This window comes from Cyprinodon tularosa, unplaced genomic scaffold, assembly GCF_016077235.1.
Source record: "Cyprinodon tularosa strain WSP-4 unplaced genomic scaffold, ASM1607723v1 ctg84, whole genome shotgun sequence".
NCBI classification, from domain to species: Eukaryota; Metazoa; Chordata; class Actinopteri; order Cyprinodontiformes; family Cyprinodontidae; genus Cyprinodon; species Cyprinodon tularosa.
The window spans coordinates 4,149,755-4,176,529 of record NW_024039607.1 but is presented as its reverse complement, the minus strand read 5'-3'; the positions used below and the strand labels follow the sequence as shown (position 1 = coordinate 4,176,529).

Sequence of the window (26,775 nt, the reverse complement as noted above, 5' to 3'; positions counted from 1 at the left end):
TTTAAATTAAAGGTAAGGCAAAATACATTGGCATTACAAGAAAATTATTATTTTTTTTTTTTTATCAAAATGAGAAAGAACACTTAATTTCCATTAAGTGGTAAATGGCCTGTACTCATAGCGCTTTTTCAAGTCAGGAGACTTTACCTTTCACCCATTCACACACACTCACACTGATGATTCACACAACGACACTGAAAGCCGGAGCCAGGGCTTGAACCGACAAACTCCTGCACCCAACGCCACTGTCGCCCCTTCATTGGTGGACAAACGTTTAAGAGTTTGTCCACTGATGACCGCGTTTCTAACAGCAGTCATCTTTTGGTGACCAGAAACCAAAATTACAGTCTGACCACTTCAATTAGAAAAAAGGATAAAAAAAAAAGAGAAAAAAAAGGATGAAAGAATGAGTAACTATTTCAGACAATCCAGTAAAACTATGAATTCAACACATATAATCATTAGAAGTTGGAGTGTCTGGCCTTCCACAATTACTGTTCCTGAATCAAGCAATGTAAACGACAATCTCAAGTGGTCCTGTTGCCCCTTAAACATTTCTTGGGAAATAATTTTTCAAGGAAGTGTCCGCCCAGTTAGACCCAGTGTAAAACCACCACAGAATTTAAGGAAAAGAAAAATGATGCTTATGGTCAAATAATGGAGTTAAGAATGATGGGGTAATCTGCTGCTCCAGGATCTGGATGACCTGATGTTACACTAAATTATGATACTCAGCAGACCATCAAGGCAAACATCTAAAAGACTAAAATGAAAGGCAATAAGGCCTAATAAAGGGATAGATTTAAACCCCAATAAGATGCTGTAGCTTTATTTTAGATAGGCCATTTACACTTTGAAATTTTGGCTAAACCCAAACAATTCTGCAAAGGAGCAAAGTACTTTATAAAGACATAATAGACTACCTGAAAGTTATCAAACATTTGTCAGCAGTGTGTGCCATCAGGAATGAAGCCGATGTGCAAACTCTGAACTTAAGAAGCCCACAGGATTCAAAATGTCATATATTTATTGTGTTTTGCTTTGCATATTTAACGATCAACAGTTTGAAAGTTGATAACTGAATCCTTTTTATCCATTTTCAAACCTGGAATGGAGATAGGCTACATGGTTGCATAGATGGCAGCGCTGCAGGCTGCATGCAGCATGAAAGTATTTCTGCCTGTAGCTCAAACATTCTCTTGATGAATATGTGGGTTCTTTCTACACTGGAAAAAAAAAATCGAAATCTAGATAATCATTTTTTCTTAAAATAAGTGCATTTGCTCTTGTATTGAGAAGGTAAAAGAGACCTTTTGCCAATGGAACAAGATAATTTGCATTTAAAATAAAAAAACACAATTGCATTGTCTTATTTCAAGAGAATTTTATCTAAATATCTTATTTTAAGAATAAAAATACTCATTCCATTGGCAAACTACCTCATTTTCTTACTCAGATTAAGGGTAAATACACTTAAGAAATCTTTACTTAATTCTAGATACCAGTGTCATCCAAAAACACCACATAAAAATCATACAATATAAGGAATAATATCATTACTTAGGTTATAATAATATAATAAAACCTAAGGCTTAATATCATTCCAATATTATATCTTAGGTTGACTTTGTGCTTTTTTTTTCTGCGGTTCTGCATTGGCCTGTAAAAGACAGGTACCCCATCAAAGTTCAGGCATTCCCACACAGAATAGACACCAGCTACGCAAAGCTCCTGCAGTCCTGGGTTCGTAAATGATGGACGGCTTGAATAAGAAGAAAAGGACATATGTGCACATACTAAGTTGCTTTTATTAATACAGAACTGCATGCTACAGAGACTGTACAGCATAAACATTTATTCATTACAAAAAACATGGTTTTAGAACCATTTAAAATAACAGGAAAAAAAAAACCAAACAAACAAAAAGATAAGAGCATAAAATAGAACAGGAACATCACAGCCGTTAAGGAAACATTCAAACTATTTATCATTAGCATCTTAATAAACCAGAGAAGAAATCGACAGATTACAGTCGCGTCATGTCAACTACAATGGCACCGAGTGGATGATTCTCTTGTAGCTTTTTTACAGCCTCTTGCAACATCAACATGCCTATTTTTTCTATCTACCTATATGTAGTAGTGTACTTAAAAGTGGCAGTTTGTGTATTTTTTTGTATTTAATAGTTTTTTTATGAACCTCCTAATATACATTTTGGCCCTCGTAGGTTTATACAGTATGATGTCCGTCTTTTATTAAGTTTAAATTTTAATATTTGACAATTTGCTACCAAACACATTTGTTATAGCAACATTTATACTACATACATAGCAATCTATGTAACGTCACAGCAAAGAATGGTATCAAAATGAAAATAAAAACGAACAACAACGAAACAAAAGAAAGAAAAAAAATCCTACAGCGTGTTTTTTTTCTTTTTACTTTCCTTTTTAAAACCGGGGGGAGAGATGGGGGATTCGGGGATGGGGGGCAAATTATCGCAAAAAATTTGGCACGGAAAAAATCTGTACACAAATCTACAGTCTGAGAGATGCGACTGTGCAATAGAAAAGAAGGGCTTTAAAACACTTTTTTTTTTTTCCCACTGGAGACGCGCTACCCACTGCCTGGTTTCAAGTTTTCTCTTCTTCCTTAGTATGTAAAATGGCTTATATAGACGCGGTTCTGGAGATGAAGTTGTGCATACTTCTTGTTTATGAAATCTACAAAGAACAACCGGGTGAAATCTGGGTGCTTTTAGCGAGGGGAGGAAAAAAAACAAAAAAAAAAACATTTATAACAAAAGCTTTTTTTTTTTTTTTTTTCTTTTCTTATTTTAAATCCTCCTTGTAAAAATGGATCATTCATATAGTTTAGCTTAAGAAAAAAATCATTTGTACAATGTATCAAGAAACAAACAAAACAAAACAAAAAAAAAGGGTCAAAAAGAGACATGTACAAGATACAACAAGCAATCTCTAAAGCAATAAATACTACTGGTCCTAGCGTTGTGACATTTTTCAACTTTATAATCCTCGACCCTCCCACCCACTCCCCACCCTCGCCGAGCCCGGCCGAACTCGCCTGACTCCGCCCCCAAAAGGTAAACGACAAAGAAAAAAAACAAAAAAACAAGAGACAACGCAGTGGAAGAATGCATATTTAACACAGTAATCACCCCCCCTTCCCCGATATTCTGTACATTAAAACAACAAGTAACATCACACTTAGATTTGATCCCCAGAGAGGTGTCGCCGCTAGTCCCTGTGCCCCCCCCCCCCCCTCCGAGAGTTCGAACAGATGAATGATTGGTTCGCAGGCTCGTATTTAATACAAATAAAGAAGAAGAACCAACTCTTTCAGGAAAAAAAATAAGGGCTCGTCCGATAAACTTACCTACATATTTTATAACCGTCTTTTAAACATTTTGAAATTTAATTAGATCCGTTTTCTTCCTGTTTGCACTGTTTAAACGCTACAAAAAAACCCACAAAGAAAAACAACAAATTCATAAAAAAAATTTGGCAGATTCACAAAGCCATACTACAGCTCATTGTATCACTTTTTTTATAATAATTAGATTTTTGTTTGATAATGACGGGTCAAATATTGACCAATGAACTTTAATAAAAACTAAAAAATTAAAAATTTCAAAGCCTCGCGGCAAAGAAACAAGATTGACTAAAAGGAAAACAGAGCAAAGAGAAAGTGTGTGTGAGAAGAAGAAGAAGGTAGATTATTCTATAGACTTGGTCACTAGCGACAGAGGCTGAGGGGCTGAGGAGGGAAGGAGCGAGTGGGAATGACACAGCGATGCCGACGGCCGGGTCATGGCGGACGCCGCGGAGGAGCCTGGCTGCCGAGAGGACGAGACGTCACTGTGCTCCAGAGTTCCGTTGTGGGAGGAGGAGCCGCCGAGCGTTTTGCTGCCGGCAGAGTTTTCCAGCTGAACCAAAGATGGAGGTGGAGGCCCAGCCAGGAGGTGCGGGTGGTGGAGTGGCTGGTGGGCCGGTTTCATAGTCAGTGAGAGAGGTTGCATTTGTTCAGTCTGAGGTTTGGACTCTTTCGGGGAGGGGGAGGGAACCACGGAGGAGGGGGAGGATGGGGGGGAGTCTATTAAGCTTCCGTCCGTAGAGGGAGGACTGGCACAGCTGCCTTCACCTTGGATGTAGCGAATGCACTTTTTTTTTCTCCTGAGGGACAAGGTGGGAGAAAAAAGAAAAATTTTCAGCATCTTTGGACTCGGTGGTCCTCCAGTACCGAAGCAGACTTAAATACACCGCCGTTTGATTCGAATCAACCAAACCTCGTCTGGAGAAAATGGGATAAATACTCGGTGTGTATTTAAGTGGCTTCGTAAAGCCTAAGCTAAGTAACATGGTATAAATGCTGAACCATCGAAACATAAAAAGACAGTAAAGGAAAGCAGGAAGCAAGAGGAAAGTGAAAAACACAAACTGGAAACTGAATGAAGATGAAAGATGTTCCGGTTTGCTCCCTGAATTTCACATGAACGCCGATTCCCTTCCTCTTACTACAGCAGCCTGACGTAAACAGGGTTCAAATAAAATATTTTAATTTGTTGAATGTTTTTTGCTGTTTTCAGGGGTAATAGTAACATTTTATAGCTGCTGAACTCTTTAGTTAAATGTACCTGAGCTAAATATAACTCATCAAAGAAGCTGAAACTTGTTGCTAATCCTGGTGCTAAATGAAGATAAAAAAAACTCAAGTTATATTCAAAAAGTATAAATAAAAGCAGAAAATTTAACACTATCGCTCCCTTTAGATTCCCATCCTTCTGATAGATGCCTTGTTTGAATAAAAATCATTTTAAACCAAAGTGTATAAATAATTTTGCACTTAAACTATGAAAATTATCACTATTTTTCAGGTTTAAAGCAGTTTTTTTAATCAAGCCATCATTATTATTGAATCTATGAGGTAAGAGATGTTTAACCAATACAAAGTCTAGTTGTTTTTTGTTTTTATAAACATATAGCTTCAGATGAAGAGTATGTTTTAATGTTGAATCAGGTTTAATGTTATTGATGACCTTCCACACCTGAATGCTAAATAGCCACTATCGCTGATCAGCTCTAATTAGGGGCTGAGAGTGAGAACTAGAACTCTATAAAACCAGGAAGTAGACTTTAAACTCTCCTCACTCAGACAGCTATGGATCCGTCTCATTCTTACACTTTTTAAAACAATCTAAGCTCCATATATGGAGGAAAGAAAACTGTGTGGGTAGTGAAATGAAAAGGAGTCAACACAATCCACCCAGCTGTACATCTGGCCTTCAGATACAAGCATGAGTTTAGGGGTCAAGGCATGGTGGTTCCATCCCTGCCTCAGGTCGGAAGCCTCCCCTCTTTGCATGCCGGGTCTTGAAGCCACGGCAGCATCACTCCGTGGAAAGCAATGTCTAAAACAGCCCATCTCATCTTTAAGCTGACCCTTACGGTGACCCCCTTCCCTTGGCCTCTAACCCAGAAGCTATGGGGCGGTAAAGCGATCTGCACCGACGCAGAGGGTAAAAACAGACTGCTGTGTTTTAAAATTCAGGCTTTTGTAAGTTTAAATCATCTCTGGTAATTCTGGGGAGAAAAAAATTCATGAATACAGAGAGCAAACACTGAGGAGGGAAAAAAAATAAAAGATTACACACAGAGACTGACGGATCCTTGACCACATGCTGAGTGAAGGACGGGCATGCAAGTGAACGATGAGGATGGGCTTTAAGGAGCGGTCCGCACCAATGCAGCCGCTCTGGATGCTGCAGAACATTGACCGCCATAAAAAGGCTGTCTGTCAAAGCGCAACAAATGAGCTAATATCCATTTTTTAACAGACATATCGATTTATAGTATGTGTCTGTGTTTGGTATTGATTCTCTAGTCTCCAGGGAAATTATACCAGAGGCATCTTTTAGGAAATGGAGCCCAGAGAGAACTTTTAAGCTCTCTGGTCGGATCAGAGTACTTTTTCAATTTCTTAATATCGCTTCTTTTTTTTTAATCTCCTCTTTAAGAAATAATCTAATGTGTTAACTCAAGAGTGAATCAGATTAATGGGAATTAAAAACACCCGGGGGAGAGGACTGAGCTGGGAGAGTGTGATGCTAGAAAGGCAGGTAAATAAATCTATCTCTAAACTTACTTAAGATCGTCTTTGTCAGAGCTCATAATGTGAAAAATTATAAAACAAAAAGGTGGAATCTATACATCTACATACAAAACTACTTTATAACTAAATTGGGATTTATCTCCATGGATTTTGGGGAAGAAACGAAACAAAAAAAACGCAAAATTTGGTAATGATTCTAATCGCTCTTTATGAAAAATAAAAACTTGTCGCAGTTTATACGGTAAAACAAGGATACCTAAGCTTACTGGCTGGTTCATTGGCTGGTCGGTCTCTCTTTTAGCTTGCTATCTACACCTTATGGCCAAAAATTCTAATTTACCTTTTTTTGCAAAACGTAGAAACTCTCCTTTAACTCGTTAAAGCCGGGCATACATCGCAAAAAAATTTTTTTGCTCTTTTCGGGCCGATTCTCCAGTTGTGCGAGAATTTTACGATCAGTTTCAGCCTCATTGCGCGTTGTGCTTCATGTTGTATACAAGGGGTAACTAGGGGCGATTAGCCTCTCAGGACCACCTCCCAATCAGGAATCGGAAGTTCAGGAGAAAATCAAACATGTTTGAAACTCGGTCATCCGTCATAAGGTCGCATCAGAGCGTCGGGTCGCACGGTGTGAGAACAAACATCGTGAGCTGAGAACTTTTAAACCCGGCAGTGTCGTCGTACAGTTTGAGCTGTAGCTGCGCGCAATGATTGAAAATATCACAGAGTACGCCCGGCTTAAGTGGCAGTGGGCAGCAATAAGTAGGGGAGGGGAACAATTGTACAATTCTTAGCGTCAATCTAAAGTCACTGCAGTTATAACATTTTCTACTGTCTGATTATAGGACTTTAAAGGACATATTTTTCAATAAACTGGGTAAAGATGAGCAAAGAATAAACAACGCATTACTGGAATAACCTTACGTTAATTTATCCGTTTTAAGCTTTAGTAAAGTCTTAATTTCCTCGTTTCCTGCTTTCAGTTTTTCCCTTTCATGGGTGAGACATGTTGGGAATTTTAGTGGTTTTAAAAAACAAACTTTTAAGGAAAGATCTCTGAATTAATCCAGATGTTTTCCTTGATCTTAGGTGCTTTCTCCATAGATACATGACCCACCATTGTTATAGAGGCCCTAACTAGGCAACATCAGGAGCTGTTTGTCCAGCCGGGATTTTAGACTCAAGATAAGGCCTCATCAGAACAGAATTTGCGTCTCTTTTATGCCATTGGAAAGATCTAGGAGCAGGACTTAAGCCAGCTGACCAGACGTGCACAGCAACAGGTGCTGGTTGGGGTAACCCTGAGCTCTGATCACTTTACGCCCTAATATAAAGTGTTTTTAACAACAATTAAAACCCAAAGCACATCCTGATGTCATTACCCAACCAACCCCTGCCTAGACTGGAGGAAAACCGAGGAAACTATACTGAATTTGATCTGGAGCCCATCCGTTCGAATGTTGAAAACAAGGAAAATGAGACACTGCGATGACTGTGGGGCAAGCAGGGAAACACAGAGAAGGGTTGTTACTTAGCAGAAACAAATACCTACCATGAAAATATCCCCAATTCAAAGACTGCTTGTGTCAGAACAGAAAGACAACAGGTAGGGACTAAGTAAGGGTTATTGAAGAGGAGTTTGGAGGAAGAAGAGGTGGAGAAGGAGGAGGATAAGGAGGAAGAGGGCACAGAAAAGAGTGTCACTGAACAGGCCCTCAGAGAAAAGCAGGGCTAAATTTGTAAGCATTACATTGCCAATTAGAACATACATGACAGTTAAGAAGGGAGGGTGCTATCAAATGTTTGGGCAGAAAATGAATTTCAACAATAATTTAGAATTTCTGCAAATGATGCAAAAAAAAAAGATGCTGTCTCTAGATAAGGAGGATTCTGAAATCCATTTTCTGCCACTGGGCTTGAACTGAGTTCAGCAAGAAAAAAAACGTAGCTGAGCAGGAATCTTAGAAGAAAAGGGAAAAAAAAGGAGATTTTTTTTTTCAATCTGTCAGCACATGTTTTAGGAAGACATTCAAGCCAATTACTGAAGGAGGAAAAAAAAAGCAGGTGTGGTTCGTCTTCCTCTTAGTGCTGCTACAGCAGTTATACCTGCATGGTTTGCACCATAAACTCAGCTGGTCAAGCCCGAACAAGGCACGACACTTCTTTGGGGTATTTGCATCTGTTAGCCAAAGAGGTAGACACAAACAAACAGACAAAAAAAAAAGAAAAAAAAAAAGAAAATGTACATGTCATTACACAGACAAAAAAAACACAACCAGGGCTTAGATTTAGGCTGGCAACACTAGGATAACCTCCATATTGACCAAACTATTGGACGTCAGATCCTCCAAGCCCCGACCTGCCAGTTTTAGTGACCTCATAGAGGCTCAGTGTGCATCCTGCAGTAACCCACCCAGTAGATATATACCCCTAGGTTCAAGAAATCACATCATTCATTCAAACAAACACTGGAGTTGATACCCATATTGACCAAACAGGAAGCAAGAACCCAAAGAGAGACCGGCAGGGCGTGGCTGGAGGAAGCTGGGTAGGTCACAATAGCCCGGTGGAAAAAGACAGGGAGGAAGGCTCAGAGTGGGAGGGGAGGACAAAAAAAGAGCAGCAAGAGAGCGAGAGGAGGCAGTCCCAGCATTGACAGCGCCCCAGCCTTCACCTTGGCCCTGGCCAGTGCAAGCACACACCATACACACCTGCACGGGCCACACCAGTTATTCTGTTGGTCGAGCCCAAAGCGCGCTCGACACTTCTTAGGAGCGCTCAGGTCTGATGCCACAACAGGGGAGGGGAAGCCAGCAGAGGAGGAGGAACAGAACCGAAACCAGTAAAATGAAACAAGAGAATCAAAGGAAAAGGAGAAAAAAAAGACAGAAAACGGTGAATCTGTGAAGCTAGGCTCCAAAACCCTGCAAGGCCATAATCAAATATGCATGAAAAGACAGTTACGCTGCACCAGAAATTAGTAGAACGCAAAAGCATGCAAAGTTATATTATAGGATCACCCCAAGTCAAAAAAACACCTAATATCCAAAGAAGGTTAAGGCAGATTTTAGGGTCATTTTAATAGATAAAGAAGATAAAAACTGCTGTTAGATGCTATCAGTTTTAATCTGCAGGTGGTAAAATTAGGCAGTGGAAGCAGTGAGGCTTAGTTCCAGCCAGGGAAGGAATAAAAAAGCCTGGATCTTGAAGACGGAAGCTTATTGTTGACCTGGTATCAAACAGTTGGACTGCATTCAATAAGTGCAAACCGTCTGAAGACAAACAGCTGCAAGTCACTATTACCAAGGCAGGCATCCCTCAGTAAGACATGATCTGAGGGCTTTAATGTAAAAGCAAAAAAATGTTCAGTGCAAAGACTGAGCAGAAACTGTCAATGAAATGACCCTGAAATTAAATAGTAACTTTCAAAGTATTATATTTCTTTGTTTCAACAATTATTACACCTGGACAATTAATTAAATTTGTAATATAATTGTGGTTTTTTTGTGTGTTTTTTTATGCAGTTTTCATATTGCAAAGGGCCTCTGTTTGGTCTTTCTACATTTAACAAGAGTGAGAAACCAACATTCTCACTCCAGCCCCATAGATGGCGCCAAACAGAAAGGAGATGGTTACAGCTAGCGTGCTAGTCTGTGCTGGCAAGCTAAAAATAAGCTCTTTGCTATACAACAATAAAATTATCACATCCATGGACTCTGGGAAAAAGAGATTTCAAGCTCATAAAAACATTAAAACCCTGGAGACAAACATTTATACGCTTTTTCCGTTTATTTTTATCTATTGCAAGAATAAGTTGCACATCCCTATCTGCTATCTGTTATTACAATGATGGGATGATATGAGGCAGTTATACAGTGTGCTCATGTTTAAAAAAGAAAACCATTTATTTCTTTTCTCCACTGTGTTTTTATTATATACCATATAAAATGTGTCGTTAAAACTTTTGTCCAGTTTAGATTTCAGAATAAAGGTTAAAAGCCCAACTATTAAGCACGATTTACGGCTAACAGTTAGCCAGTAGCTGTAATCTCACATTGACACAAATTGTTCATGTCCTGTTTGTTCTTTTTTTTTTATCAGTCCTGCAAAGTCAACAACTGGATGCAGTCAGCTGGGTTTCCTTAGATAAAAAACTTTTAACCAAACTAATTATGCTACAAGTCAATTAAATGGACTCCGTAAAGTGCCTTGAGATTACGTGTTGTGATTTGGCGCTATATAAATAAAGTGAACTGAATTTTAAAAAAGCTTGCAACACCATTAAAACCAGTAAAGGCTTCTTTTATCGCTCAATAACTACGAGTTTTGAAGCTAAAATCCTAAACTTAGACTTAGAAATTTAATTTCACTTAAAAACATTATTAATCCTGAAGGGAAATTATATGAGAGACCCAATAAAAAGACTAAATTTAACCCAGCATTTTCAACGAAATGACTTGAAATGGTTTAAATCTTTTAATTTATGTTATATAAATCGTTTGATGTCTAAAACCAGCCTATTTACAAGTGTCTGATTGGTAGAAGTTGAGCAGAACAACCCTGTTTGATTCCAGGTCATGTCTGAGTGGAAAACCTCTTAAATTAAACAGCAAGGAGACCAAACTCATGCTGGAAAAGCGAAGAGGCAGCAACCAAGGTCATATAGATTAAGGAGGTTTACCCTGACGTCCCAAGCCCTTACTTTACAGTAATAATCTAACTTTACACCATCACTTCCTCAAAAGCATTGCATTGTCATTTTTCTACATATAGAAACATATGTTGGTACAACTTAGCTTAAACACTGAAACTTTGAAAGAAAAGAAAGCAGCAAACAAAGCAAAAGAAAAAAATAGGATATATCAGCAAAAAGAATTTAAGCTGAAACCTGCCCATACATAAACATTGGTTTTTAAAGAGAAAATAATCAAAGAAACAGTTAGTAATTGGATACTTAAAATGACATTAGCACCTGTAATCGGAGGGAGTGAAAGGCAAGGGTTTGGAAAATATTCTCTGTGTTCTGAAAAAAAAAAAGAACAGATAGAGAGGCCTTCAAGAAGAAATCCGTCACCAAAACGAGCGCAAAATACATTGATAACAAGTTCGGCACAGCGTTCCGCACAATATGAATCAGAAGAGCAGAGATGGATTCAAATAAATAAATCAAAGAAATAGCAAACCTCCTTAATTTTAAGATGTAAGTGATTTGTTTTCAATAAAAGAAAAAAAAATGCATGCAAGGGAGCAAGCGAAATGCAGACATGCATGCACACTTCAGGGACATGCACACACGCACACAAGGAGCACCAATACGGCACAGTGGTGCAGTCAATCTGCAGGGCAAAGGCGATATAAAATGATAAAAACAGGGCCAAGCATACAACACTGCCAAAGTTAATGGCTCTCAAAATGCTTCAAGTTCTTAAAAAACACATATCAAAATACCAGGGGGCTAAGAGCCCAGGCAGGGTGGTGAGGGGGGTGCAGTGGGGGACTATTTGGGGGGGGGGGGTCATGCATATTCAGTTGTTATTAGCTAGGGAGAGCTGGGGGAAACGAAACGGGAGGGAGGAGGGTGTTACAAGCAACTCTACCATTTAGAAAAATTGCACTGGGTAGCATAACTATAAAGAAAAAAAAAAGCAGGCACAATAAAAAAATATAACAAGAAAGAAAAAAAAGAAAAAAACAAGCTTGACTTTTATCTTGCAAGATGTCACATCTGCCTGACACATGATGGGGTTCTTCTAATATAAGAGATAATTGCAGCTCACTTACCATTGCTCTCTGCTTGCTGCTTTTCCCTTTTTCTCTTCTTCCTTTTCCCCTGTTGGTTAGCCGCCAAAAAAATAGAAAGAAAAAAAGAGACAGACACCGACAGGAACCTTAGTTATTATATAGCAGAATGCCCAAAACATGAAAGAGAGAATAGGACTCATCTCGGTGTTTACTTATTTATTCATTCACTCTGCTGTATATTCCCCTTTCTCACTTGCCCTCTCTCTCTGTAGAGTTTCTGCCCTCCGGTTTTTAACAGACACTGCAGGCCAGACAACCCCCCCCCCCTCTCTGTTTGCTGTCTGTTTCTGCTCTTTTCGCCTAGTTATCTTGTTCTTTTATATGGTTCTGTTAAAAGCAGAATTTTAACATGCCTCTGCTTAGTAAGACCGATTTCTCTACAGCTGCTAAACAGAGAATCCCTCGTTCAACGCCACACAGAAACGGATCGATCTGCACTTATGCGTCAGAACTAAATGTAAACTACAACACACCCAGAGTATGAAAAGCCAAGCTTAGAAAAACAAGAGTTTTAATGAAAGAAATCCCTTTATGAGCCAATAATAACTAGAACTAGAGCAGATTAGCAAATAAAAACAGGTGAACTTCTTGATTTTAAACCAAAAAAGGACGGTTAAAGTTAAAACAGCTAAACTACAGTACTCCAATCATTACATACATCCTCTCAGGTGATCGATGACCATGCCGAGCCTGTAGATAGCGATAGATTCAATATTACAGTAAAGAAATGCTAAGAAAGAACAGATGGATGATATGGAGAAAAGTTCTACCAAAAACCATCATATCTGATGTTTCTCAGAGCTGAAATGTGGGAAATTATTAGGTAGATGTACAATAAAATAATCTAAACTAAAAGAATACATTATTGGTTGGTTAAACCCGCTTTGGAAATATTTCTTTTTATCTAAATACTAAGGAAAATCTAACTAATGGAAGTAAAATAAATGGACAGATGAATAGATCTAGAAATCCTTTCCTTTTCCGTATTTATCTAGAAATATTATCCTTATATCGATACTTTACCAGGTTGTTTAGTTACCATGGTGTTTTTTTATAGAGCTTATATTCAAGCTCCTCCTTACAATAAGAGGACGTGCTTTAGTAAAGTTCATCTGTTTTCTACGCAATGAAGAATAAAACTTTCCTGTGTTTCCAAAACAAATACAAAAAAAAGGGGGAGAAAAAAGATGCCGTTACGACTTGTAAACTTAAAAACTTACATAGTTGTCTCGTGCTGACCAGCCAGGGTACAGCTGCATGTGGAGCTGTCGTTCTTTCCTGGCCAGCTCGTAGTACTTGGCCTGCTCCTCCCGCGATAGGGCGTGCCACTACGCATTGAAAAACATATTAGGCCTTTCTTTTATCATCCTAACCTAAAGAATCATTTAAGAGTGAGTCATATTTTAACAAACAAACCCAAGTCTGTATGTTTTCTACACTTACCCTTCGCCCAAGGATCTGGTTGATAGCAGCGCTTTCTTTCAGCGTGCACTCTGCCACTACCTTGGCCCTCATCTCCTTCATGTAGAGCATGAAGGCGTTCAGAGGCTTCTTTATGTGGACCTGCTTCTTTTTCTCCTCCTCTTTCTTCGCATCTGACTGTTTCCTGAAAACGAGGTAAAGAAAGCGGATAAGTGAAATGAGACGGAACGAGGCCTGGATGCGTCTTCACACCGGGAAAGTTCAGGATGCGGTCGGTTTACTCACGAGCTGTTAAGTGAGCTGATGTCACTGTGGGAGGATTCCTGCTTGACGTTGGGTGTGACGATGGCCGGGTGAGGGATGCCCGTAGTGTGCAAACTGTGGTGAGGGGGCACCATGTGTGGGGGGAATCTAGAGGACAGAAGACTGTGTAAATCGTCAGAATGGACAAGGATGAAATGAGGAGATGGAGCACAAACAACACAATGCAGAGGAAATTAATCTCAAAATAATATTTTCTTTTTCTATTAACATAACAGAAACATTCATACAATGTAGAAAAACAGACTAAAAAAAAAAATATATATATATATTTACAGGGAGGTTTTTATGATAGAGCAACATAAGAATGCTCTGCTCCACCAACAAAAGCAGAGGGCTAAATTAGCAATGATGCTAAAAAAAAGAAAGGATTAGGATGATTGGAGCAGAGGAGGAGGATAAAGAACAAATTCAATTTAGGCTGTTTTATCTGCAGCAACAATCTGTCCTGATATCCTGCAAAAACAACCCATAAAAAACTAAACATTTCAACACAACCTAATCAAAATCCAGAACTAAACCCTACTAATAATTTGCAGCTAGACCTAAACTGCTGTTGACATTAGCTCTTCATTCAATACACAAAATAACATCCATAAACCAAAAGGCATGCAGCTAGAACTGTAGAGAGATGCTTCTTCAAAATAACGATTCGGGGGGAGCTGAATGCAAATGCATGCCGCACCTTTCAGATTTTCCACAATGAATGGAGGATAAACTTTATAAATTAGATTAGTTTTTATCTTCTTTTCACAATTATAGACTGCTTTGAGTTTGTATATCCTGTAGCGTTCTGATAAGAAAGCTGAGGAAAGTTTGTGACAAAATGTATTAAAGCATCAAACTGTAAAAATGGCATCTTTTAAAAAGGAAAGCCTCAATTTTGGAGGTTTTAAATCAGAGGACATTATCTCCTCATGAGAAGGAATGTCCAACATTTGGGACTCCATCTGCTTTCTGCGAATTCAGCAGCGTCAGCATCACTGCCATCTTTATCTACCCTGCTCTCCCTACACTCCCCATCATCGTGTTGTAATCTCTGACTGATCCAAATATCGAGGCCAGAAAGCCTCGTTTAAGAAATGATTTAATAGCCTGGAAAAAAATAAAAAAAAGGGGATGAGATCCAGCTTTCCAGAGTGTGTGAGGAGCTAATTATCTAAGCGGGTATATATGCAGCATGTGTATGTTTAAAGAACTCAACATCAGCAAACAAATTTAATAGAAGGATGAAGGAGAGAAAGAAGGAATAATTCTTTCATTTTTTTTTTTTTTTTTGTGTTAAAGCAGCTCATTATCCGACTGTGTCTGGCTGCATGGCTCCGAGCCAGTATATAATGATGAGGATAAACTCGCCAGGAACAACTAGTTTTTGTTGGAGGCCATCTCTGGGGATTACCAGAGCTAACCCCCCACCCCCCCTCCTCCCATCTAACTCTTTTCCTCCATTTCTCCTTTCCCCCTCTCCTCCCTTCATCCCGGACACGGTGGTGTTTGTGCCGTGTCATCTGCTGATGGGGAGCTCAGTGGCGGTGGCTGCACAGCGCCCATCATTAGGGGCAACGTTTGCCTTTTCCCTTTTTCTCCCTCTGTCGCTCTCTCTGCACTTGTTAAAATTTCCCCCTGTTCTGAGATCCATTTCCTTTCTTCTTCTTCTCTACTCCTTCTTGTCCCCTCAACACCTCCCCTCCGTCCCTCTGACACAGCGTGGCCCAGGTTATGGTTTAAACATGACGGCCATCCCTTTGAAGCATCATCATCGTCACATTCTAGGCTCATCGTCGGAAAACAGCAGCTCAGACCAATTTAAACAGCATATAGAGGTACATATGTGTTCATCCGGAAAGGTAGGAATGGCTGCTTGTGTGAGAATAGGGGTATGGGTCACCATCAACCAGCTCCATTTAATTGCCGGCTGCACCCCGCGCTTGTTTAATGTATAATGATGTGACCGTTCCGCAGGAAATAGAGGAAGCAGCATGACAGGAGGAGATATCAAAGGGCCAGGCTTGAACACGAAGGGGGAAAACGGCCCCGTCATCCACCCACCTGTCCCATATACTTCCAAAACACACAAAATGAGGGGAAACCTGCTCTGGCTGCAAACCTATTATAAAAATAATGTCTCTGATTTGCTCCTCTGTGCATCTCTGACTCTTTTTATGACTGCAGTTTTTTTTTTGTTTTGTTTAAAGTGCAACTTATCAGGTCATTCCCTGAACCCCAATTCAACCAAACTCCTGACAAAAGCTTGGATCATGTTTTCTCTGCTTCCAGTGAGATGCAGTCCGTCGAGCTGCTACAACAGTCCAACGGGTTTGCTTTTCTTTGAACAAAACCAACTAGCTGTAGGCTAGTTAGAAAAAAAATGTAGGTTTGATAAAATTACGCAGATTGTTTCAGATTTTCTCCTCTTATCTAGAAAAGCGCATTTTTTTTTTAAGGGCGCTATAAATCCCTCCCCTTCTTCTCTGGAGAACTCCCAGAGCTCTCCATCTATTCAGTTATACTAATTCAATTAGGGGCCTCATCACAGGGGCATTAGCTCTTCCCCCATGGCCAGCCCCCTTCCCTCCCCCCACCATACACCCACAGTCAGTATATTCAATTAGCTGCACTGGAAATAAGATGATCACGTTGTAGGGGCTGTCATTAAGGGAGAAAATTAGCAGCTGCTTAAAGCCCAGGTTGGCCGGGATGCTGCCACCAGATGCCAACGGCCAAGCAGCCATCTGACCGACGGTCTGCACCTGAAACTTGTTGGGGGCAAAAAGCAACTGAAAGGGAAATCTGACAGAGTTCAAAAGGTAGTGAGAAAAACAGGCACTTGCTGCTTCTCAGAAAAAAAACTACCCTCAAAGTTGGAATATTTCCCTCTCATGACACTCCATGACTAAAACAGCAGTGTTTTTTTTTTTGTTTTTTTTTGCAATACATCAGCACTCTAACCAGCATTGCACAGCAACAAGTGGTGGAGGGGCAGGGCTTCATTTATTTGCTTTCTTCTCGCAAAGATGGAAAAAATAAACTTATGAATGTGGCTGCATTGTTTTAGGACTAGGTAAGAACTAAAATGTATGTAACAGCATCTTTATTCACCCGGGAAATCGGATTGTTTTGAACCGACTGATTTGTGTTGGGAGGCAACAAGTGGGGGAGGGGTACTACAAAGTAAATGGGTTGAGCATAGCAGCCCTCTTTTAGTGCAATAAAATATGAGATAAAGTTTGTTAAATAGCTTGTTTTTATAAGAGAAATGTAAGGAAGCCTTCCTCAAATCAGGTACCCAGCAACAAGTGGGGGAGGGGTACTACAGAGTAAATGGGTTAAGCATAGCAGCCCTCTTTCAGTGCAGTAAAAGATGAGATAAAAGCTACTTTGTCAAATAAATAGCATGTTTTTGTAAGAGAAATGTAAGAAAGCCTTCCTCAAATCAGGTACCTAGCAACAAGTGGGGGAGGGGCAACTGCTAATATTCGAATTCACACTCAACAAAAAAAATTCCATTTTGTCTACCTTATAAGTGAGTAAAAAGCTTTTTTTAAGCTAAAAACAGAGCATCCATCTGACTTTTTAGAACCTCCATTCATCTTGCTGCTGACCCTATGTCTGCAGAAGCGTCTCAGCTGCAGGTTTTTTTTGCATACATGATCCATCAGTGTCACAGAGGACTAAACCGGCTGCCCTCCAGAGCCGCTTCTCCTATCAGGCTGTAATTAAACTCAAGAATCATAACAAGCGTCGTTTAAAAGGAACCTTAGGTTTCCAACGCAACCCGGAGGACGCGGATTCCTCACTAGTAACACGTGTGATCAAGATGACGACAAATACAAACACGGCCCTTCGCCTCCTGTCATGGGAGCCCCAATGTCCACAGCAGCATTTGAACTGGCCCCCGACGTGGGAACGGACCGAAGCGACCAAAACTTTACGTCTTCTTGTCGCCTTCAAAGTGCTTCTGTTTGTTTATCTGTTTGACGGCTCCGACTCACAGCGAGGACGTGCCCCCGCCGTTTAATTTCAGCGCTGCCTGACATGCGGCGGGGGTAAACGTTCTTCAGGGGCCTCATTAGGCGATGATAAATATAATTAATATTTAAGCACACAAGCTGGAGAAGCTGCACTGGAGAAATGGCCTTTTGAACACACCAAGGATGAGTGTGAGCTTCTCCTTAAGAGAGAAGTTTCAGGAAAAGTGTGCAGAGACAGATGAGTGAGAAGGGTATGTGTGATGGCTGAGGTGTTGACGCACTTTGGGCTTAACTCACCTTGACATGGATGCGTTGACAGTAAGTGCAGTTGGGTAGGGGTGTCTGAAACCCCCTGTCGTGATTGGATAAACAGGTTGACCTTGCCTGGGAGGAGAGGAGGAGAAGAAGAAAGAGGAAAAGGTAAAGGAATAAGGTTGATGGAAGAGGAGACGCCAAAGCCCCAATGTGGGCCCCTTTATTCTCATTTGATCAGGACAAAAATCGAGGGGATTGCAGAGCGCAGATCAAAGCCGGGGAAAACTCTGAACAATTTGAATGCCACAAATCTTGATAGCAGTGGCTAATTAAATTTCATAACCCTTCGCTCGGAGTCGACAGAGTGGGGCCCCGTTCCTCCCCAAGCTGGAACTAGGTGTTTTGTTGTGATAATTAAAGACGAAGCGCGGGTCCCTTTAATGGAGCCATCACGCTAATTGAGGTCTACACATCCAAAGACAAACAATAATGAATGTAAATTTATACCAAAATAAAGTGCAGCGAATCAAAGGGCGCCACGACTGCGCTCAGGGCTTCTCTCGGTATTTAGATCGCGGTGAGAAAACATTAAATTAACAGAGCTTAATTTGTAGCCTTTTGTCATATTAACAAGTGTTGACAAGAGTTACCAAGGGAGAGTCTCTGTGAGGAATTGTGGGTAAAACACAGGCAATCACAGTTCATTGCTCTAATTGGAGAAAACGCAGACATGCAAAATAGGATTTGACAGAAAAATGGAGAGAAGTTGAGCTTGGTGAGAGTCTAAGGAAGCGATCAGGAAGAGAAAATCTACTGTAAGAGGAAAACCACCGTCAGTAACGATCCGACATTTAACAATCTTCCCTCTACGTTTACGTCTGTCGACTCAAAGCTAAAATACAGACAAGGAAAATACATTTTAATCCATTGGAAAAAGTTTAAACTTCAACCTTTGAGTATTTTTTTGTGGATAGGTCTAAAAGAAATAGCTTCACATAGAATCAATAGCAACCATTGGCTACCATCTACACACCAACAGGTTGTTAGGAAGTGATGCAAAGAAAGCTTTTTAAAGAACCGTCTTTAAACGCACAAAGTGATGGATTGCTTTTGAAACACAAACACATTTTCAATAAAAATACATTTTCCTCTAGAAGAATCATTAAATTGCAGAATAAATCAATCTAGATACCATTAATCTACAAATAAGCTCTTTATAGAAACAATAACATATTTGGATTCTGTATATATAAAAACATTAGAAATTTTGTTTCCTCTTTGCATGAAAAAGCTGTTGAAGCAAAAGTAGGGGATTTATAACTATAAGTGGGTTACTAATGTTTAAACTTATGTGTGTCAGGGTGGAACGGACTAAATAATAAAATAAAGATGTTTAATTCTACGTTAGTCTTCCAGAAGACTTTAAAAACTAAATGATCAAAGGTTACAATGATTGAATTTGATGTTGCAGTCTAATGTCATGTGGTACCAACCCTGATGTTTTTTCTTTGTGAATGGTTCCCCTGATAGTATAGGATAGGCCAAATTAAGCCTATTCTTTTTTTAGTTGGCGTTAGATAAATTCTTTGTAAAAATTTAGTTGTTTTGTTTTTAAACCAAAATAAAGCACCACTGGGTCTATTATTTGGATAATCGTCCAGTTCTTAATGACAAATTAGGAACAAATATGGTTCCAAAGACACAAAATAACTTAGATCTTAACCCTATAGACTAAATGTGGGCTGAAGAGAGAAAAATAAATAAAAAAGGGAGAAGAAAATGGTCAAATATGCCCTTTTAGAGCAAACAAAGTGCAGCCTGTCATATCCTAACTGAAGGAGTATGAAAGAAAGAATCATTTTTTACCTCTACGGATCTATTCTCCAATCAAAGAAGTACTCAAATTTAGATTAAAGTATTTGACTGTATCCATATAAGGAGAGGGGCTATCATATGTATCCATGTTTTTTCACTCAACCATCATCAAGACTGTAAATTTCCATTATTTTTCAAATAAACAACATATAAGAAAGAGTAATAAAAAGAGTTGCTTACTGTGGTACTAACCATCCTAGCGGATGGGGGATCTGGCCAACGGTGCCAGGTGACAACGGGTAATAAGGAGATATGTCTGGAGGATGAGGAGGCCTTGGAATTCCTGTGGAAGGAAGAGATAAGGACGGAACGGAATAAGGAGGTGGACAGAAAAGGCAAATCTTTGTCAGCGCTTAAAATTAGTCTGTTAAGTTTCCCATCTGAACGGGGCAAACATCACAGGAGGAGAAGGAGGGAGAGGGCTTGTTGCTTCTGTGTACGCGGCGCTAAAAATCACACTTCCTGATCAAAGGCAGCACAATGTGCTGGAAGAGGCACGGGTGTAGAAGAGTGAGGAGAAAACACTGATGTGGTTCTTGTCACATTTTGTCTGGCAAAGCAGGAGATTAACAATATAAAATGACGGAGGTTTAGAAGTTAACAAAACAAAGACCGAATTAAAACGCCGCCCCGGTGATCAGAGAGCTGCCAATAACGGTAAAGCTACCTGACTTCCACCTCTTCATGGATCCTTACGTGATGCATATGAAAACCCCAACAGCCCAGATTACATGTGACCGTATATCTCCCCTAAAAAGAAAGTTCTGTTAGATGCCTTATTTGGAATGTTGCTTCAGGTAATCCGGAGAGGTTGCTGCAAAATTAGAGCAGCTTTCTGCTCAACGTCTGTATGTGCTTAGAAATCGGAACTTTCCAGGAATACCATTTTTCAAAAGGCGAGTTCCACTAAAAGGAAAAGCCCAGGGAGCATTAACCCATCATCGTGCAATACTCAAGACCCAATATAACTCATTCATTAATTAAACACTGCACCCAATTAAGCTGCCCCATTAAGCACTACATTAAACAGCAGCTGGTACATAATTTCCCCTTTGTGAGGGGCAATCATAATAAGGGAACATCATTACCTAAAACATGGGACCAATCCGCCGGAGACCACAGAAAAGCACAAAATTATTCACCGCAGAGAAAAGCGCATTAAGCAAGAAGAATGGGCTGAATGACAGTAAAGTGAATTAAGTACTGGGGTCAAGAATCTCGTGGAAATGAGTGAAATTACCTAAAAAATGTGCAAGTGAATGTTTTGGGGCAGATGCTGCAGCGGTCACCTGATCTGCAGAATCAACAGGCTGTCAGGGATTTTAGAAGGAAGTTCCAATAGGCTCGCACTCCATCGATGAAAGCTCGGCTAAAAGGTTTAAAAGCTCTTTAACTTCCAGGAATCTTTACGATCACAGGTTTCCATTTTATCTGGGCTCAAACCACTGAGGCCGCCTTGTGTTGAGCAATCCGATTTGTGGTCATGTGAGCAGGAGGATGTTTGTCGAATTCCTTAATTCATGAGATGTTTTACGAGCAACGGCTCAGGTTGTTGTTCTCCAATAAGAGACGAGACTAAGCCAACGAATGCTGAGCCTGATTCAAATGGAAACAGATGAAGCTCAAGCAAAAAGCAGAATTTAAAGAATCACAGGCATTCAAATAGAGATTTCTGGATTTTACTCTCTGGTTAGGAGACTTTTAAACACGTTTTGCTGAATTCCACTTGATTTTTAAGCAGATATCAGAACAAGCACCTTGCAAAAATGTATTAATCTGCCTTAAACTATTTTGCATGTTAATTGCTTCATGTTATAAAGCAGCAGAAAAATACAGCCAAACTATAAAGGAGGAAAACATTACATGTTTCCTTTACGTAATTATAAAAAAGTGTTTTAAATTTGTGCCCAGCTCAGCATTATGTTATATCAACACCTATAGTCATATGGATTAAATTTAGAAAGTTGCCTTATTCGGAAAAAGTTAACTTATGTGCATTATTTTTTTATTTTAGCTTGGATTTAGGTCTGTACTTTGACTAGACCATTAATACACTAAAAACGCTGGGATTTTAACCATTCCACTCTAGCTCTGATTGCATGTCCATGTCCCACACTGCGAAAAGGATCTAGAAAGTAGTAAAAATGTATTTACCCTTAATTTGAGTAGATAAACAAAAAGATTTGCCAATGGAAGGAGTATTTTTATCCTTTAAAATTGGATAATGAGAAAATATGCACTTGAAACAAGATAATGCATTTAATTTTTCTTATTTTCAATCGAAATTATCTTGTTCCATTGGTAACAATTCAAGAAAAATGCAATTACTTAAGAAAAAAGTTACTTAGATTAAAATTTTTTGCAGTGTGCTAACCATCTACCCCAGTCTGTAATCCAAAGTTAAATACATCATCGATTTAATTCTTTTAGGAAAGTCTGCGCTTCAGATTCTGCTTTCGGTCGTTAACATTTATGAAGTGAAACCCCGTAACTTTTGGGGCCTTACCTGTTTTGGGATCCACGTCTGTCTGTAGATGAGGTGGGGGGTTCCCTGGTGTGAAGTGCTCATTGCTGTAGGTGATCAGAGGCGTGAGAGGATGCACATGGTGCGGGTGCTGTACCACTGGAACCTTATTAGACTGGCATATGGAAGGAGGCGCAGAAACGCGTGCAGGAAGACAAAAAGAGAGGAAAAAGGAGAGGCAGTGGTGTCAAAACTCAGATTACAGATCCGTCTGAAAGCATTTGTAAAGAAAAACCTCTGCTTGCTCTCAGGGTGCCAAAACCACCAAACCACAGCAAAAATAGCATGGCTTTGTAATTAGAAACACTCCTGTGGCGTCAACATTGGAATTCAGTAACACAATCTAAGAGGTTTGTGGGCTTGCCAGTTCATATTTGAGCTTCATGTTTGATGAAACACTTTTAAAACCTCTGTTGCACTCAAGTAATCGATCATCTGTAAACCACGAAATCAAGGCAGCGGGAGTAAATCTGCAGCCATTAGCAGCTCCAGTCCAGCTCCAATCCCCCCCTCCTTATTTATTCCCTCAGGGCTCCAGTCATTTGGTTAGTAGTGTAATAAGGGAGGGAGTAAGTAGATGAGAGGTGGGGCTGAAAATCCATCTCTACGTTTTTCTTTCTGCAAAATTAGTTTTTGCTCTGTAATCTTCTCTTTGTGCTCCTAAGTGGAGCAGAACCCCTTTTTTCAATTACCTATAGATTACAGTGGAGCTTTAAGGGAGCTGGTGTTAACAGCAGCTTGGGCTTTTACTGACAGGCCGGGCCGGGACAGGGACTAACAAGCAGAGTCCCCTAAACATGAGATAACCAGATTAGAACCGCGCTGCAAGACTAGGCTGTTCTCGCCTCTTTACCCACACATCCTTATCCTGCCCTCAGCAGCCCGAGAAGCAGCACTAATCAGGCTTATCATAACATGGATGATGCGTTCAGGAGGGGCGAGAGGAGGAAGACACCAAGCTGCTTGTGTGTCTGTGTGTGTTGGGTCTCTTCTCTCACAGGCCACACACCCTCATTAGTGACTTTAAACCGTGCGAGAAAGAAAGAGAGCTCCACTGTGGCACATTTCTACAAGACTTTGAAAAACATTAATAGGTCTAGATGCTGGTAGGGGGGCTGCACGCTTAAGATGCACAGTGGCCCCCGCGCTCGTCAACAATACAAATGCAAAAGCTCGCAGGCCAAGGGCAAGACAAATGTGTGCAGAGCTTAATGCTGCAAAAGTAACCACTGCTGTTTGAGGAGGAAGTTTATAGGGAGCTATGAGAGAACCTGATGCAATGACAGTCCAAACTGGGAGAAGTACGCCCATATAGAGTTTCTACAAGAGTGGCAATGTGAAGGGAGGGTGACGGTGGTTGTGTGGGGGTGGATGGGGGGGGTGTTTGCTGTTCCCTATTGCCGTGGTCCCAATGAAAGATTAATGAACCCCAGCAGAACTCCAGGGAGGCAGAGAGACTCCTGGGACTCATTCACAGCCCAGAGCTGAAAAGGCTAGGGAGGGCTGGGAGGGAGGGATGTGTTTGTGTCAGGGGGAGAGTGTGCAGGGGTGGGGGGGGTATAGGTGGAAAGAGATTTCTTACAAAAAAAACACAAGTCTCTCATTTGGCACTGAAATCTAATCCATACATTGATGGAAAACAAGGAATAAAAGTGATGAAAACCAATCAAGATGCAGCTCCAGAGGTTCAACGTAAAGAGAACGATTCTTCCTGCACCCCCTCCCCGCAATCCTTCACCTCCTAACCTACCTCCCCCCCTGAGTAATGATGTGAAAGAATGTTGTGAGTTCCTTATCGCTGTGCGTTAAAAAGCTTTAGTAGCCATTTATACAAGTTCTTTTGTCCGAGGACAACAGCCATTGAGGCCAGGGTTCAAAATGGCCCATCCAGAGAGAGCAAGTCTAGTGGGTGTGTGGAGGGGCTGAAAGGGAGGCTGGAGGTTGGACTATTTACATCACAGTCCCTTTCACATTTAGAATCAGCACTTTTTTTTTTAAGCCAGAGTTTTTTTTCTAGACGGATGAAAAAAAGAAATAAATAGCACTGAGAGATTCATGTTCTTCTATTACTTTAGCCTTAGGGTCAGACGCTGGAAATCAAAGCACAGTTTTAACACAGAGATAATTTGGTAAGTGGAGCTTAATCATTTTAGGAAGTGTATGAATTAAGAGTCTTGTGTATCTTCAAAAAAAAAGAAAAATCAATTATTTTATCTGAGCCAACTTTAAATATTGCAATTTTAGAACGAGCCCTTTTTATTTACATCTAAATCTCATAGTTTTCAGTCAAATTGGACGTAGTGCTAGAGGTTCCTAATGATGAAGTCAGCTTATAAAGACATCTAATTAGGTTAGCTCTAAAAACTCCAACAAAAGTTTTGAAGAAGCTTTTCCAACTTTTAAATTATATTATTTTGGATACTTGTTTAAAACTTAAGTGAAGTTAAAAACAAGATGGAAAGAGTTTGGAAGCCCTTTCAGCAGGGCAGTAAATCAAGATATATCGCAATAGACACTTGATCACAATTAATAGAAAATATGTCCAGTAAAATCTTCTATAATTTTACTGAACTTTTATCCAGAATCACATGGTTTTCTGTGGACTGTAGGACGCGGAAACCAAACTAAGTCAAGTTGGTAGTAGTATGGCGCTAACCTATTCCTAAAGGTTAAAGGTTACATTTAAATAGGTTTAGGGTTACAGCTGGAAGTATGGCTTTTATCCCTGGACCTTATTTGAAATAGATAAAGAAAACAGTAATAACTAATGATTAATATCGAATCATATAAAAGGCCTATATTGTGATAGATGTGAGAACTCCGCAAATATCTAACCTGTTTTCTACACAAGCAAAATGAGAGTTATTTAACAGATTACCGTTGAGTTAGGACTACGTTACATCTTGATATATAAAATTAGGGTAGATAAGATATTGTTAAAATAACTTAGCTGACTAACCGTTAGCCTCTAACTGCACTAAAGTTGGCATTTGGTTTGGGGCTTATTACTGGTTTAACCTAAATCCCAATTTAGCATTTCATAGAGAGTTTAGACTGTATTTGATAATCTAGCCTTAAATGTTAAACATTTTGTTTCAATAAGTACTGTAGCTGGCTAGCCGTTAGCCACTCAGGTACTTTGTAGATTTCTATTGATGCTAATGAGCCACAAACTTATACTGGATTATACTGGATTGGATCAGGATTATGGGCTGCCCTGTATTGCTATGACATATCACCTTTAGATTAACTACGTTTTTGTTTTTTATGCTCCATTTTTCTTTTTCACTTCCACAACGTCTGCACCCGACTTTATGGCCCTTAGCATCCCTGTTGCTGAAATATGAATCTAACTATTGGAAACAGGGGCCATGCATCACTGGCATTCAGAGCTTGAATGCATGATAAAAGCAGGTAAAAAAAATATTTCCTTACAAATACTGAATCCAGCTTTTCTAACATGATAACAGGTGTGGAAAGGGTTTTTTTTCTAGCACAAATTGGAGATTTTCTTTTTTTTCTTTTGGGAAATAGGGATGATTTGAAATGATTTTCCCCCCCCTTTAATAAATACCACTTTTGGTATATATAGTGTGCTTTGTATGAGAATACAAAGCACACTATATGGACTGATTTATTCAATCACTGAATACAGATTCTAAATAACACAGCTTATGGTTTCTGAAATCTGAAAATGTATATTTTTTAATCCTCATGTTACTGATTAAACCTTTAGTATGGTTTATTGTTTAAACTTTGGTCTAGAAACCAGTGGTCACCATGGGAAGCAGTTTCTTCAGCGCTTGCCCAGCACGGCCACTGCGGGACAATATAGGAGTTCATCCCATCGGGGGGAAAAAAAGACACAAAAGCATGCAACGTGGGAGGCCGGACTCTCCTGTTTGCTCCACAAAAGCCAAGAGGAAAAGAAAAAGGAAAAAAAAAAACTTCCTGCCTCTTCCATCCCTGCCGACCTCCATACTTTCTAACAAATAGTGGAAGACAATCAAAACAGATACTCAAGAAGAAAATAGCAAAAGGTCCAAAAAGACCCTTAAGGAAATGTTGATGGAACCATAATTAAAGATTACTGAACACATTTAGTCTACAACGAGGCCTCATCTGAAAAAGGAGCTTCAATCAATAAATAGTTTTCACAAGTAAAACAGCCTAAATTGGTTTAATCAGAAGTAGTATCCTGTGCATACACAGAGAAAAACAGAAAAGCAGATAAATTGGCTACTTCAAGTCCTCCCTCTGTGGGGGTACAGTAGAAGGCGGATAGAGGAGAAAAAGTGACAGCAGGACAGAGAAAGACAAAGAGAGGGAGCAGCAGAGGTGAAGGCCGGACAGGAAAAAGCTGTTGGCCTTGCATTTCCGCCTGGTGGCACCTCGCAGGGCCAATTTGAGCCCTAAATGTGAAGGTGGCGACCTTGCGGGCCCCGTGGGGGTCTGGAGCCCCTTGTCTTTATGCTT

The 26,775-nt window shown here is 39.9% G+C and overlaps 1 protein-coding gene across 40 annotated transcripts in view; it reads right to left on the bottom strand.

Moving 5' to 3' along the window:
• Positions 1–1,790: 1,790 nt before the first annotated feature.
• Positions 1,791–26,775, bottom strand: part of tcf7l2 (transcription factor 7 like 2) — a 103,477-nt gene continuing 78,492 nt past the window's right edge. For 4 of the 40 annotated variants that reach the window (XM_038272755.1, XM_038272762.1, XM_038272769.1 and 1 more), the window contains 10 exons: positions 22,282–22,414; positions 19,956–20,058; positions 17,943–18,029; positions 13,639–13,764; positions 13,375–13,537; positions 13,152–13,259; positions 11,911–11,959; positions 11,102–11,152; positions 8,841–8,913; positions 1,791–4,193 (listed from right to left, as the gene is read on the bottom strand). In XM_038272755.1, the coding sequence (XP_038128683.1) occupies positions 3,737–4,193; positions 8,841–8,913; positions 11,102–11,152; positions 11,911–11,959; positions 13,152–13,259; positions 13,375–13,537; positions 13,639–13,764; positions 17,943–18,029; positions 19,956–20,058; positions 22,282–22,414 (1,350 nt within the window). In that variant the 3' untranslated portion in view covers positions 1,791–3,736. Of the gene's footprint in view, positions 4,194–7,680; positions 7,743–8,234; positions 8,309–8,836; positions 8,914–11,101; positions 11,153–11,910; positions 11,975–13,151; positions 13,260–13,374; positions 13,538–13,638; positions 13,780–17,942; positions 18,030–19,955; positions 20,059–22,281; positions 22,415–26,775 lie in introns of those variants that run through there. The other 36 variants (XM_038272747.1, XM_038272758.1, XM_038272768.1 and 33 more) reach the window with 31 other exon arrangements.